General features: G+C 37.0%; 1 protein-coding gene across 1 annotated transcript in view; it reads right to left on the bottom strand.

Moving 5' to 3' along the window:
* The window catches only part of LOC124386972 (laminin subunit alpha-3-like), a 115,727-nt gene that overhangs the window by 69,609 nt on the left and 31,122 nt on the right, over positions 1-14,996 (bottom strand). Inside the window, exons 8-19 of the mRNA XM_046851050.1 lie at positions 14,596-14,714; positions 14,402-14,492; positions 13,733-13,864; positions 11,863-11,919; positions 11,666-11,704; positions 9,626-9,760; positions 8,594-8,728; positions 8,364-8,501; positions 6,157-6,291; positions 5,936-6,073; positions 5,518-5,576; positions 3,232-3,331 (exon numbers count right to left, since the gene is read on the bottom strand). Of these exons, the coding sequence (XP_046707006.1) occupies positions 3,232-3,331; positions 5,518-5,576; positions 5,936-6,073; positions 6,157-6,291; positions 8,364-8,501; positions 8,594-8,728; positions 9,626-9,760; positions 11,666-11,704; positions 11,863-11,919; positions 13,733-13,864; positions 14,402-14,492; positions 14,596-14,714 (1,278 nt within the window). The remainder of the gene's footprint in view (positions 1-3,231; positions 3,332-5,517; positions 5,577-5,935; positions 6,074-6,156; positions 6,292-8,363; positions 8,502-8,593; positions 8,729-9,625; positions 9,761-11,665; positions 11,705-11,862; positions 11,920-13,732; positions 13,865-14,401; positions 14,493-14,595; positions 14,715-14,996) is intronic.

The raw sequence follows: 14,996 nt of genomic DNA, 5'->3' as shown, positions 1-14,996 counted from the left end.
TCAGACCCCTAAATATTCCCAAATTAATTGCAAGGAAAGTATATTGATATACAGTATATTTTAGATCACTTTTGACAATACAAGTGTTTCATCGGTTTTTCAGGTAATCAGGCCCTTTCTGGATTACAAAATGTTGATCCTGAAATCGCTCAGGTTTTTTTCTCGTTGTTCTGCAAATCACGAAAGCAATCAGCAATTATTTACAACAAAATTAAGCTTCTATTTTGCCAAAACCTGTAAACAGATTGGCTTTTTTTTTAAATAGCTAGCTCCTGATAAATTCAATGCTAATAATTAAATCCTAAACATTAGATACATTGATATAATGAACAGATGTTCGGTGCCACCCATGTGGAGACTGGTTCCCTTTTGAGTCTCAGGAAGTTTCTTCTTGCCAATGTTAAAACAGCAATGAGACATACTTTGCAATTTGTTGGCTAAAAGTTCAAAATAACAATAAAAACTAGCTTGCTAGCAAACTTAGCCACTTTCTTTTGCCTATTCCACAACACTGTAATTAACTCTAAGGCTAAATAGCTTCCATGAGCAACTTCTAGCCACATACTCTAATCACTATATTATTATTATATATTAAATAAACAATATAATAGTTAGCTAAAGTATTAGTGAGCATGGGCAGGTCTACTAATATCAGATTCTAATATCCTGTTGCTTGTGAGGAAACACAAGCTAAGCTAGTTAAGAGGAGTTCTGTGTTTCTATAACCAGTAACGATGTGATCGTTATTAACTGTATTTTTATTTTGGTTTAAAGGACACGAGTAGGTGTGATGTGTGGTGATTTCTTGTTTTTTAGGTGCTAACATATGGTACATTTTTGGCTTAATTATCCTATGTTTTATCCTTATAAAATATATATTATATATTAGGAAAATATAATGTTTAAGCAAATGTAATACAAATTATTATTGAGAAATCAGTCAATTCTATAGTGCTGGTCGAAGAAAATAAAAAAATAAAAAACTGAAAAAAATAAATGACAAATAAATAATGGGAATCAATACTGAGGCGCAGAAAGCAGCAGATGATCACGGAAAGAAAGGAGGAGTACGGCAGAAAGGGAAAGGTGGGGTTGGATGAATGGACCCTGATTACCTGCACTGGCTGTCTATTCAAAACAAATGAATAAATGCTCCATGTTGCACAAAGAAAGAATAAGCAAGGAGAAAACAAGATGGTGGTTTATGGCCATCTACAGTTTAGGCTGATATTCAGCCATTTAAAGCTGATTTAAAATACTGTAAAAATATGAGACAACTCATTAATATATAGTATTTATTTTGGTTATAGACAATTAATATGTTAGCGTTTGTTTCTAACCTCAGAAAAAATACTATTTAATAATTAATAGCAGCTTTATGTGAGGAGGATGAGTGCTAGGTCCGCTTATACTTTAAACTGTGGGCACATCCTTAAAAGGTGCACATACCATTTTATTTAATTTAAATAATTATATTTTTATTAATTTTTATAAAAATATTAAGCATTAAAAAAATAAAATAAAATAAATTTAAGTATAAAAAAAGAATAAAATCATTCAACATTGGGGGTGATTTTATTATTTAATTATTAATAAATCATTATTATTATTATTTTTTCATGTTAGTATCTCATGTCTTTCTTGAATTCTGGTTTTTATTACTTTTTTTACTAAGAAATGTAAAATAAATGCAGGTCATTTTTATAATTTGAGCTCAAACAATCTCAGAATAAACTTTCTGTAAATACTGACGTAATTGTGGAACTATTTTCCTATTTTTTATGATTCTAGGATGAAGATGCACGATTTAATGGTTATGATCCAATCCAATGTGATGTCATGTTTCTTGTTGTTGGTTTTATGCTTATCTCTTATCTTAGCCTTGAAGATTATTTACATGGTCACAAGTGCTTTCTGCACGTACAAATGTATGTTTAGACTATAGAGCGTCCAGGATGTCCCTGTGCACACAATAAACCATCACTCTGACTCTTGGTCCTGTGATTCTTTTGTCATTTTACTTCTTATGAAACATGGCTGCGTTTTTAAATAAAAAAAAAAAAAAATGTTTCACAGCAAGTTTGGACACAAGACAACAATCCTGAATACAATTCTAGCAACCAGGGATGGGCTTAGTTATGATTTTTCTCAGTCAGGTTATAAGTCCTTTATTTTAGCCTAAACAAGTCATAATGTGCTCTGTACCAAATTCCAGTCCAGAATAATATGGGAATAGAAATTATGCAGCCACAACTGTTGTTCATCACTCGCTAGACAAACTCTGGTACAAACTCAAAATATATTGATATCTAAAAGACGCATACAAAAGTCATAATTCAGTTCAGTTTTACATGAGATGAGACTGTGCAGTCTTTACAATGGTAGTCAGCTACCAGTTCAACTTTGCTTTGGGAATTTGCCTTGAAGAACTTGAAGTCTCTATTTTGCTTCTAATGTTCTTAAACCAAGCAGCAGTTCAGGTGTTCCATCCAACATGCAGATAAAAGCTACTACCATGATATACACCGATCAGGCATAAGATTATGGAATTATAACATTATTGAGCGGTGAATCGATAAACACTGATTATCTCTTCATCAGGGCACCTGTTAGTGGGTGGATTTATTAAGCAGCAAGTGAAGTCTTTTTCTCAAAGTTGACGTGTTAGAAGCAGGAAAAATTGGCAAGTAAAAAGATTCTAGTGATTCTGAAAAGGGCAAATTTGTGACGTCTAGAAGACTGGGGTAGAGCATCTCCAAAACTGCAGCTCAGTATCTATTAACAGTGGTGAACCGGTGACTGAATACTTAATGAAGATCGTGAGTGAGTGAGTTTGTGTGTGTGTGTGTGTGTGAGTGAGTGAGTGAGTGAGTGAGTGAGTGAGTGTGTGTGTGTGAGTGAGTGAGTGTGGTGAGTGTGGTGAGTGAGTGTGAGTGTGTGAGTGAGTGTGAGTGAGTGTGAGTGAGTGAGTGAGTGAGTGAGTGAGTGAGTGTGTGAGTGAGTGAGTGAGTGTGAGTGAGTGTGTGAGTGAGTGTGAGTGAGTGAGTGAGTGAGTGAGTGAGTGAGTGTGAGTGAGTGAGTGTGAGTGAGTGTGTGAGTGAGTGTGTGTGTGTGTGAGTGGGTAACTGAGTGGGTGAGTGAGTGAGTGTGAGTGAGTGAGTGTGTAAGTGAGTGAGTGAGTGAGTGTGTAAGTGAGTGAGTGAGTGTAATGTAATGTACTGTAAGACGCACCAATACAGCCGGCTGGGTTTTCAGGATCCAGGTTCCAGTACAGCGGTTTGCAGCGTTCACATTCGGCTCCCTCTACATACGGCAAGCAGAAACACGCATCCTAGAACCCAACCCCAGAAACAACATTCAAGCGGGAAAACTTCATCAGAAACATCTTTTAATCTCTTTAGCATTCGTCCTCATGAAGAATCCACTATAGGAGTCACATATTACATGATGCTTGGGGTCGTGCAGCAACATCCTCAACCCTTTAATGACTTGAGTTTAAATAAAACCATCAGCCAAATAAGAACAACAGCCTGATCTAATGTCAGTGCTTTCCTGAGTAAGGAATCATTGACTCCAGTCTGTTGAATTATTTTATAAGTAATATGAGCCTGTAATGAGGCTGTTATAACTCAGGTATGGACTGTTGAGGTAACAGACTGGAGTAAGTTATCATTATTATTTGGATCCAGGATCAGAATCATTAGGTTGTGCTGTGGGAAAACAGAAAGAGAAATCGACCCCTTCTGACCAATCAGATGTCTATCTGATATAAACCTGATTAATATCCAGAGTTTATTACCGAATTATTAGAGAAAGTGTTACTGGCGCAATAAATTGGACGCTTGCTTCCTAAATAACTGGCTTCTGAGTCAACATCCTGATGATAAAAACACCTCTGTGTGTACAAGATTTATATAGACACTCCTAACAGTCTATCTACAGACATTTTCTCTTTCATTCACAGCGTTCAAATCAGCCGAGTGTGAGCGAAATCTGTGAATCTGTGAAAACACATCTAAAGAAGTTTTGAGAAAGGATTGGTTTGGAAAGAAACGGAAATGCAATAAAAAAAAAAAAGAAAAAAAAAAGAGGAAATTACCCTTTTTTCCTTTTCATATTCCTTTCATTTTCATTGTCATTTCATTGTCATGTCCTTTTATTGAAAAAATAAGAAAGGAAAGGAAAGGAAAAAAATGGAAAGGAAAGGAAATTAAATGAAATTAAATGAAATTAAAGGAAAGGAAAGAAAGTTAAAGGAAAATTAAGGAAAGAAAAGAAAAAAAAAGAAAAGAAAAGAAAAGAAAAGAAAAGAAAAGAAAAGAAAAGAAAAGAAAGGAAAGTAAAGAAAGTTAAAGTAAAAATTAAGGAAAGGAAAGGAATGAAAATGAAAGGAAAGGAAAGGAAAGGAAAGAAAGGAAAGGAAAGGAAAGGAAAGGAAAGGAAAGGAAAGGAAAGGAAAGGATAGGAAAAGAAAGGAAAGGAAAGAAAAGAAAAGAAAAGAAAAGAAAGTTAAAGGAAAAATTAAGGAAAGGAAAGGAATGAAAAGAAAGGAAAGGAAAGGAAAGGAAAGGAAAGGAAAGGAAAGGAAAGGAATGAAAAGGAAGGAAAGGATAAGAAAGGAAAGAAAGTTAAAGGAAAAATTAAGGAAAGGAAAGGAATGAAAGGAAAGGAAAGGAAAGGAAAGGAAAGGAAAGGAAAGGAAAGGAAAGGAAGGAAAGGAAAGGATAAGAAAGGAAAGAAAGTTAAAGGAAAAATTAAGGAAAGGAAAGGAATGAAAGGAAAGGAAAGGAAAGGAAAGGAAAGGAAAGGAAAGGAATAGAAAGTTAAAGTAAAAATTAAGGAAAGGAAAGGAATGAAAATGAAAGGAAAGGAAAGGAAAGAAAGGAAAGGAAAGGAAAGGAAAGGAAAGGAAAGGAAAGGAAAGGAAAGGAAAGGAAAGGAAAGGAAAATTAAATGAAATTAAATGAAATTAAGGAAAGGAAAAAATGGAAAGGAAAGGAAAGGAAAGGAAAGGAAAGGAATAAAAAGGAAAGGAAAGGAAAGGAAAGGAAAGGAAAGGAAAGGAAAGGAAAGGAATGAAAAGGAAGGAAAGGATAAGAAAGGAAAGAAAGTTAAAGGAAAAATTAAGGAAAGGAAAGGAATTAAAATGAAAGGAAAGGAAAGGAAAGGAAAGGAAAGGAAAGAAAGGAAAGAAAAGAAAGGAAAGAAAGTTAAAGGAAAAATTAAGGAAAGGAAAGGAATGAAAAGGGAAGGAAGGAAGGAAAGGAAAGGAAAGGAAAGGATGAGAAAGGAAAGAAAGTTAAAGGAAAAATTAAGGAAAGGAAAGGAATTAAAATGGAAAGGAAAGGAAAGGAAAGGAAAGATAAAGCAAAAATTAATGAAAGGAAAGGCAAGGCACGGGAAGAAAAGGAAAATCCTGTACAAGACTCTAAACCTTTCTCATTCCATCTTTCATCTTTCAAGACAAAACTCTGAACCAGTCAAAATATTCAAATCAGCCGAGTCTGAGTCACATACCGTTAATGGATCCTTAGTGTCATCATCTGACCCTGCTGGATTGCAGGAGCTGTCAAGGTCTGAAAAAAAGTCATCATACACACACATATATTTATGATATGTGTGTTATATACACACACAAAACACAAATACACAAATACACACACACACACTTTTCAATCACAGAATTTGACAGTAGAAAAGATTAAAAGTACACACTCCGTGTTTGCACATTAGTTTTGGCAGCACACACTACAGTGTTTACTCAGTAATGCTGCATTCTGCTGAAGGTGTGGACACGGAGCTGTCATGAAGCGAAGACAATTCAACCCAGACTCACGCTCTGTCCATCAGCACAACGCTAAGATTATTACGAGAATAGGACACGTGATGCATGTGGCAACAAGACAAGCATCTGATAAAGGAATTCTGTAATCACCGAAGCAATCAGGAAAAATCTGGTCAGGTTGTACGCAGCTGTCACACCGATGTCCCGTCACACCAGGATTACACACGCACTGACCCGTGTTTGGGTCACATGGCCCATCAAGAGAGCCTTCTCGGGAACAATAGCATGCTGGGAAAAAAATATTTTCTTAAATCGGAAAAAAAGAAAAAAGACATATTGATTTAATATGAAACTAAAGAGAGCAGACATACGAGAGCATGCTGGGTAAGAGTGGTATCCCAGGGTACACTGCTCACACTGCAGGCCGGTGTAGTTGGGTTTACAGCGACACTGACCTGCAGGATCACATGATCCATCGGCCACCCCAGGCCCGTCGCATAGGCATGCTGAGGAAAAAAAGAGGTAAAGTGAGCAATTGAATCTGGATTATCTTCCTAAATTTTACAATTTCAGATTTTATTTATTTATACTTGAAAACCTATTGATGTCTTTGATTTGTTTTATATATTATATATAAAATTTGTTTTTCATGTTATGGTAGGCTAAGAAAGGGTAAGGGTAGAATAGGATATGGATGCGTATAAAAGTGTAGACTATAAAGATAGAATAGGATATGGATGGGTATGATAGTGTAGAGTATAAGGGTAGAATAGTGTATGGATGGGTATAATAGGGTATGAATGGGTATGATAGTGTAGAGTATAAGGGTAGAATAGTGTATGGATGGGTATAATAGGGTATGAATGGGTATGATAGTGTCGAGTATAAGGGTAGAATAGGGTATGGATGGGTATGACAGTGTAGAGTATAAGGGTAGAAGAGGGTATGAGGGGTATGAAAGTGTAGAGTATAAGGGTAGAATAGGGTATGAATGGGTATGATAGTGTAGATTATAAGGGTCGAATAGGGTATGGATGGGTATGAAAGTGTAGAGTATAAGGGTAGAATAGGGTATGGATGGGTATAATAGTGTAGAGTATAAGGGTAGAATAGGGTATGGATGGGTATAATAGTGTAGAATATAAGGGTAGAATAGGGTATGGATGGGTAAGATAGTGTAGATTATAAGGGTAGAATAGGGTATGGATGGGTATAATAGTGTAGAGTATAAGGGTAGAATAGGGTATGGATGGGTATGATAGTGTAGAGTATAAGGGTAGAATAGGGTATGGATGGGTATAATAGTGTAGATTATAAGGGCAGAATAGGGTATGGATGGGTATGAAAGTGCAGAGTATAAGGGTAGAATAGGGTATGGATGGGTAAGATAGTGTAGAGTATAAGGGTAGAATAGGGTATGGATGGGTATGATAGTGTAGAGTAGAAAGGTAGAATAGGGTATGGATGGGTATCATAGTGTAGAGTAGAAGGGTAGAATAGGGTATGGATGGGTATGATAGTGTAGAGTAGAAGGGTAGAATAGGGTATGGATGGGTATGATAGGGTAGAGTATAAGGGTAGAATATGGTATGGATGGGTAAAATAGTATAGAGTATAAGGGTCGAATAGGGTATGGATGGGTATGAAAGTGTAGAGTATAAGGGTAGAATAGGGTATGGATGGGTATGATAGGGTAGAGTATAAGGGCAGAATATGGTATGGATGGGTATGATAGTGAAGATTATAAGGGTAGAATAGGGTATGGATGTGTATGACAGTGTAGAGTATAAGGGTAGAATAGGGTATGAATGGGTAAGATAGTGTAGAGTATAAGGGTAGAATAGGGTATGGATGGGTAAGATAGTGTAGAGTATAAGGGTAGAATAGGGTATGGATGGGTATAATAGTGTAGAGTAGAAGGGAAGAATAGGGTAAGGATGGGTATGATAGTGTAGAGTAGAAGGGTAGAATAGGGTATGGATGGGTAAGATAGTGTAGAGTATAAGGGTAGAATAGGGTATGGATGGGTATGACAGTGTAGAGTATAAGGGTAGAATAGGGTATGGATGGGTATAACAGTGTAGAGTATAAGGGTAGAATAGGGTATGGATGGGTAAGATAGTGTAGAGTATAAGGGTAGAATAGGGTATGGATGGGTATAATAGTGTAGAGTAGAAGGAAGAATAGGGTAAGGATGGGTATGATAGTGTAGAGTAGAAGGGTAGAATAGGGTATGGATGGGTAAGATAGTGTAGAGTATAAGGGTAGAATAGGGTATGGATGGGTATGACAGTGTAGAGTATAAGGGTAGAATAGGGTATGGATGGGTATAACAGTGTAGAGTATAAGGGTAGAATAGGGTATGGATGGGTATAACAGTGTAGAGTATAAGGGTAGAATAGGGTATGGATGGGTATGACAGTTTTGTTTTAGGGCACTACACAGGAAGTAAAGCGAAAACACTTCAACCCAGACTCACGCTCTGTCCATCAGCACAACGCTAAGATTATTACGAGAATAGGACACGTGATGCATGTGGCAACAAGACAAGCATCTGATAAAGGAATTCTGTAATCACCGAAGCAATCAGGAAAAATCTGGTCGGGTTGTAAGCAGCTGTCACACCGATGTCCCGTCACACCAGGATTACACACGCACTGACCCGTGTTTGGGTCACATGACCCATCAAGAGAGCCTTCTCGAGAACAATGGCATGCTGGGAAAAAAAACATTTCCGTAAATCGAAAAAGAAAAAAGACAATGCTTATTTTGTTATATATGATATGAAACAAAACAGAGCACACATACGAGAGCATGCTGGGTAAGAGTGGTATCCCAGGGTACACTGTTCACACTGCAGGCCGGTGTAGTTGGGTTGACAGCGACACTGACCTGCAGGATCACATGATCCATCGGCCACCCCAGGCCCGTCGCATAGGCATGCTGAGGAAAAAAAAGAGGTTGAGTGAGCAATTTAATCAGGTTTATTACCTTAATTTTACAATTTCAGATTGGTTATTTTATTTATTTGTACTTAAATAGCTATTGATGGATGGGTATGATAGTGTAGAGTATAAGGGTAGAATAGGGTATGGATGGGTATGATAGTGTAGAATATAAGGGTAGAATAGGGTAAGGATGGGTATGAAAGTGTAGAGTTTAAGGGTAGAATAGGGTATGGATGGGTATGATAGTGTAGAGTATAAGGGTAGAATAGGGTAAGGATGGGTATGAAAGTGTAGAGTTTAAGGGTAGAATAGGGTATGGATGGGTATGATAGTGTAGAGTATAAGGGTAGAATAGGGTATGGATGGGTATGAAAGTGTAGATTATAAGGGCAGAATAGGGTATGGAGAGGTATGATAGTGTAGAGTATAAGGGTAGAATAGGGTCTGTTGTAACTTGTGGGTAAGTGAATTAAAACAATCCATTCGCGTGGGGTGGTATGGGATAAAGAAGTGTAGGCTGGGGGAGTGTAAATAGGGTCGAGAAGGCTAAGATAGTATTGGATAAGGTTGGGCTGTAAATATTGGGTAGGGGAGAGTAGTATATAATAGGGAAGGACAAAGAAGGATAGGGTGGAGGAGAGTCTTATAGGATAGGATAGTACACAGAGGGATAGGGTAGGTGAGAGTAGTATAAGATGGGGTAGTACACAGAAGGATAGTGTAGAGAGGGGCAGTATAGGGTACGGTATATATTATAATTAGCAGCTTGTACAAGTCTCTAAACTGGAGAAAATGTCTTTTCATTATAAAGTCTGTTTTTATCATAGTGATTTTTCATATTGTTTAAAAATTGTATGCCGGTGGCTCATGTCTATTAAGTCTGAAAGCTCACAATAGCAGTATGGAAAGGAGTGATGGCCTGGGCGACAGCGGTCGCATCTCTGTCCTGTAACCTCATGGCGGCATAAACATCTTCCAGACTCACTGCATATCTCTGGAAGTGTACCTACTCGATTACACAGACACACTGCAAAAGATAATCAAGACCAGGGTTATTCTCTCTTCAGCACAGCTTCTTAATAAACACCATCATCATCAGTGTCAATCTTCTAATCGTATTTCATCCTCATACGTGATCTCACTGCTCTATAGAAATGTTAAACGGAGACTTTCACCAACTCTGGGACTCAAATTACATGAATATTTGAATGGTTTAAGACCACATGACCGCAGCATCTAGATTGGTCAGAGAGTAACAGCTGCCCTCCTGCACTTTCAGTTCAATTCAATGGCAGTAAAGTAGTGTTTATACAATAGGTTTTGTTTTAGGGCACTACACAGGAAGTAACCTTGGCAGAGTGAGTAAAGTATAATGGGCAGAACATGAGCCAAGATGCCTCCAACTTTCCCTGCAAAACATGCGCAGTTGCTGACCAAAACAATGGATAACGGAAAAAAAAAGGGCTTGGACTTTGGACCGAGTGCTCTGCGGGAATGAGAATTTCCGAGAATGACCAAAGCTGCTCGTTTTGGCAGCAGAGCAGAGCAGAGCAAAAAGCCGACCTGATGAGGGAATTAGTGTGAATGAACTAACAGCAAAGCAGTTACATTAAACCGGAACAATTTGGGATTAATCCTGAAGTTTAACCAAGAGAAAATACAAGTGTTTATTGTAAATTATAATAAACACTAATAAAACACAAGTAGTGGTTAAAATGTAGGACTAATGATCAGAAGGTCGTGAGTTCAAATCCCACCACCACTGAGCTGCCACAGCTTGAGCAAGACCCCTAACCCTCAACTTCTCAGTTGAGAAAATTGTAAGAGCATCTGCCAAATGGCGTAAATGTAAATGTAGGTTAAATCCCAGCACCACCAAGCTGCCAGTGGTGGGCCCTTCAGCAAGGCTCTTAACCCAACTCTACATTTAAGAGGCGCTTAATCTCAACTGTTCGGGGGTCCGCTTAATGGCAACAATGTAAATGTAAAGCAATAATAAAGAAAGGGGGTGAAAGGTAAAATAATTGAAATGCTATGCTAATCTATTGCACTTTGTAACTATACATAAAGTGCATAAAATAGAATTTTTTAAGCACTGAGCATTTTTAGTAGCACGTCAACATCATATATTATACTTCACTTTAATTCCTGTCTAAAATGAAATGAGATCACTGGGTCACGTTTTTTGAGAGAAAAATTACTTTACATGGATACGTAAAAAAAAAAAAAATGTTCAGATGTTGGTTCAATGAAACAATCAACAGCTATATTCCATTTTCATTGAAAAATCCTTGGGAAGGCATGAATACACAGCTCTATACACTCTTGGCATGCGGACGGCTCGTTTCTCCAAACATTCAACTGAAATACTTTTCCTGTAAAGGATATTTCTTTCTGACTTTGTGGTCCAGTTCAATCCCAGAGCAGTTTAGGTGCGGTGACTGGGCAGACCAGGATAGATAACACTCCAGACGAGTGTTTGTTCTCTAAATAACGCTTACAGAGCTCAGACGTTCGCTTAAGCTCATTGTCTTGTTGTATGGTAAGGTCCTTTCCAATGAGCTCTGCTCCAGTCAAAACTGCATGGTGTTCAAGAATGGAATGGTTGCCATGTTGGTTTTCTTTCAACCAAAATAAGTTTCCAACCCTGAGGTAGTATGATCACATCTTCTTTCCTGTACTTCATCTTACATAACTTCATCTTTAAGAGACAAAAATGTCAAATTCTGTCTATGAACCTTCTTCCAGCCATTTCCTAGTTTGTTGCATGTAAATAAAAAAGAAACATGCGTGTTTTAAAAACCATATAAGACTAGAAGTTTCCAAAGTGTTTACAGGCTCTGTAGTAGATAAACACGGTTATAATACTTTTTGGAGTATGGGATTCTTAGAAAGTGTTTTAAGTGATCAGTAATACATTGTGCACACTCACGTTGACAGTTGGGAGCGCCAAAAAACCCCACAGGACAATCTAAGAGAACGAGAGATCTTATTTATAATAACAGTACACACATTTCTATTGACAAAAATTTTAACCAACAAAATATTAACTTTTGAAGCTTTTCATCTCCCAATGTATCTATTTCACTGTAGAGTAAACGCAAATATACTGTGTGTCTTGATGCTTACCAACAACATTGCCAGTCGGAGGAGGAGTGGTAGTCTTAATCAGGTGATCTGCATATGCTGAAAGAATGCAGAAATGTTTCTTCTTTAATTACATGAGTCTTACAGTAGCACAGGTGAAGAAAAAAAGGAATCGTTGAAAGTCAAGAAACATGCTTCACAAGATATTAAAGATAAGAAGAAAAAAGGAGAAAAAAGAATAATACAAATAAATAAGAATATTATTATTCTAAGTAGAAGAAAAAGAAGGAGAAAATAAATAGGAGAAAAAAAATTAGTAAAATTTAAATAAATAAATAATATAATAAATATATTTATTTAGAAGGATAAGAAGAAAAGAGAATAATTTTAAGATTTATTAAAAATATTTATTTATTTAACTGTTAGTGTTCATTAACAGTTATACTATTTATTTATCTTAAAGAGTATTTAACAATTACCGTAATTTCCGGACTACAAAGCGCACCCATATATAAGCCGCACCCACTGAATTTGACAAAGATTTTTATTTTAAACATAAATAAGCCGCACCAATCTATAAACCTGTCTACACTGAAACTAATGAACTTTACACAGGCTTTAATGAAAGACAGTGTCTGTCACACGGTGTAACAGGTGAAATATGTTGTGGCTCCTTTAAGAGCATAGCGGTATTTTGGGAATAGCCTGCCGCCGCATTTTTTCGCTATTACTGCATGTGTGCAAGACTGAGGAATATGTCCTTATTATTTTCTGATGCTCATTTCTAAGTTTCTTTGACTAACCTGTAACGCTGTTGCCAAGAAAAATAAAAAGCATGAGTTTCTGTTGACTCAACGCGTTACAACGGCTTGTATCTAAACAGTAGCCGACCAAGAAAGTCATTGTTCACTGTCTTCCTCCTTCCATGGAAGTTTTTTCTCCCGATGCCGTGCAGCTAAGAATAAAGGTGAGGGGCGTTTTTTCGTTTCCGTTCGGAAATTTCATTGGTCTAATGTTATGGGGCTCAGTTTTTGGGCTTGAAGTTTGTGAAACAGGGAAAAACCCAGGAAAAATCCAGAAATTAGCCATTTCGTTGTTTAAGCCACGGGGTTCAAAACGTGGAGAAAAAAGTAGCGGCTTATAGTCCGAAAAATACAATATTTTATTGCCATTACCGATGTTAAACCTGCACACATTTACATTGCTCACTTTTATTTAATTATTACTTTTTTTATTACTTTTATCTCTTTTTAATTTCTTTTATGTTAGAACGCTGGCCGTCCATCCACTTGAGATACCTCTTAGCACGGATGCATAGCAAAGCAAAAAAAGAGAATAAATAAACACAAAGAAAGTAAACTGAGTAGATTGTGGAATTGAGCTGAACAAAATCAAGGTCACAACAAGGTCAAACGTCCGAAAAGGTTTCAATAACACTCTTTCTGTTTGAAGTACTGTATATTTTACAAACTAGTAACACAAATGTAGTAGTATTGGACTCTACTTACTTTTCCTTTTATTTATTTTACTTTAGATGATCCATTAAAAGCTTTAAGTCAGAACCTAGAACCTTTTCAGCAGTTTTTATGTAGCTGAAGACATCAATGCAATAAAAAGTGTATGATTTAATTAAAATAGTTTAACAGTAATAATCAAACAGCCAGTATAGAGAATTTAAGGTGAATATAATTAAAGCTGGCGCAGTTCCTGCTGCTTCTGTAACTTCCTGCCGAACTACAGAACACAACTCGGCACCTAAACAGATGCATTTCCTTTAAAGTTATATTTAGTGCATCTGCAATCAGAGCTTTCGGTCTGTTTCCTTTCCTGGATGGCCTAATCGACACAGGACATCTAGCAATCAGCCACTTGGCACCAGTGATTAGAAAGTTTCATGAAAAAAAAGACGTACGAGTGCATTGTGGGAAACTGTGGTGGCCTCTGGCGCAGTGATCGCAGTGGTCTCCGCTGTATTGAGGTTTGCACAGGCATCTTCCTGAACCCATTTCACAGCCGCTTGTAGTCCTGCTGTCACACCTGCAATCTGTCTTAAACACACGCAATCATCAGGGTTTGGTTACAATAAAAAAATCTAAAAAAACATGGAAGGACTATGGTACAACCACGATTAAATGGGAGTTCACCAAAATTCAGATACTGGAAACATGGTGTTAGTCCCAACAAATGTTATCAACATTTTGACACGTGATTTTTCAAAATATCTCCACAATTCTGATTTATGCTAATGCTAATGCTAATACTAAACACTAGAGAACACTCAAGCTATACAAACCTTAAAGGGGAAGGTTGCATTCGATTTTCTCCAGTTGTATAATATTAAAAGGTTTGTATAGCTTGAGTGTTCTCTAGTGTTTAGCATTAGCATTAGCATAAATCAGAATTGTGGAGATATTTTGATATTTTTTGTCTTAGGACAGTGAAGGGAACGTACTAAAGGGATTCAATGAGATTAAAAAGTTTGCATAAACTGAAATTTAGCATTGAAATGAGTTAAATGTAATAAAGTTGAATTCAAAGTTGTACACTTTTAGCTGATAAAACAAAATGCAGTGATACATACGTATGCAGCCTGTAGGAGACTCTACGGGGACGCCATACGGCCTGTAATAGCCTTCGGCACACACTTCACAGTTCACCCCGGCTGTGTTGTGCTGAACACACACGATATTTGAGATTAAACAAGAGTTGAAATGCTTTGGATATGATTTGATATTTGTGCGATTGGATTTCTTTTCCAGAGTTCAGGATTCCTACCTGGCAGTTAGTGCACACGCCTCCACCGTCGTACCTGCCGTGTATGTTCAGACTCGCTCTCCTACGCTCCACCTCGGCATCGTAATAGCAATCTGTGGCATGCGAATGGCACTGGCAAGCTGCAGGAGGAGAAAGAAAAAAATTGTTTCAATTAATTAATTAATTAATAATAAAAAAAAAATTTCTAATAATGTGTGTTTATCATTCTATATCTATATATAATGATTGATATCGTCTTACATCTGGATCCTGGATCTCTGACCTGATCTGGTTTTAACCTGAGGGCAGGACATGATTCATCTCCTGCCATATCATTTATATGCATACTGTACACTAATTAGACAAAAGTTTGTAGACACCTGACCATAAGATCGGTATGTGCTTTTTTGAACATCCCATTT

The sequence above is a fragment of the Silurus meridionalis genome, chromosome 6 (assembly GCF_014805685.1).
Source record: "Silurus meridionalis isolate SWU-2019-XX chromosome 6, ASM1480568v1, whole genome shotgun sequence".
Classification (NCBI taxonomy): domain Eukaryota; kingdom Metazoa; phylum Chordata; class Actinopteri; order Siluriformes; family Siluridae; genus Silurus; species Silurus meridionalis.
The sequence above is the reverse complement of the archived record's forward strand: the minus strand, read 5'-3'. Positions and strand labels throughout refer to the sequence as shown.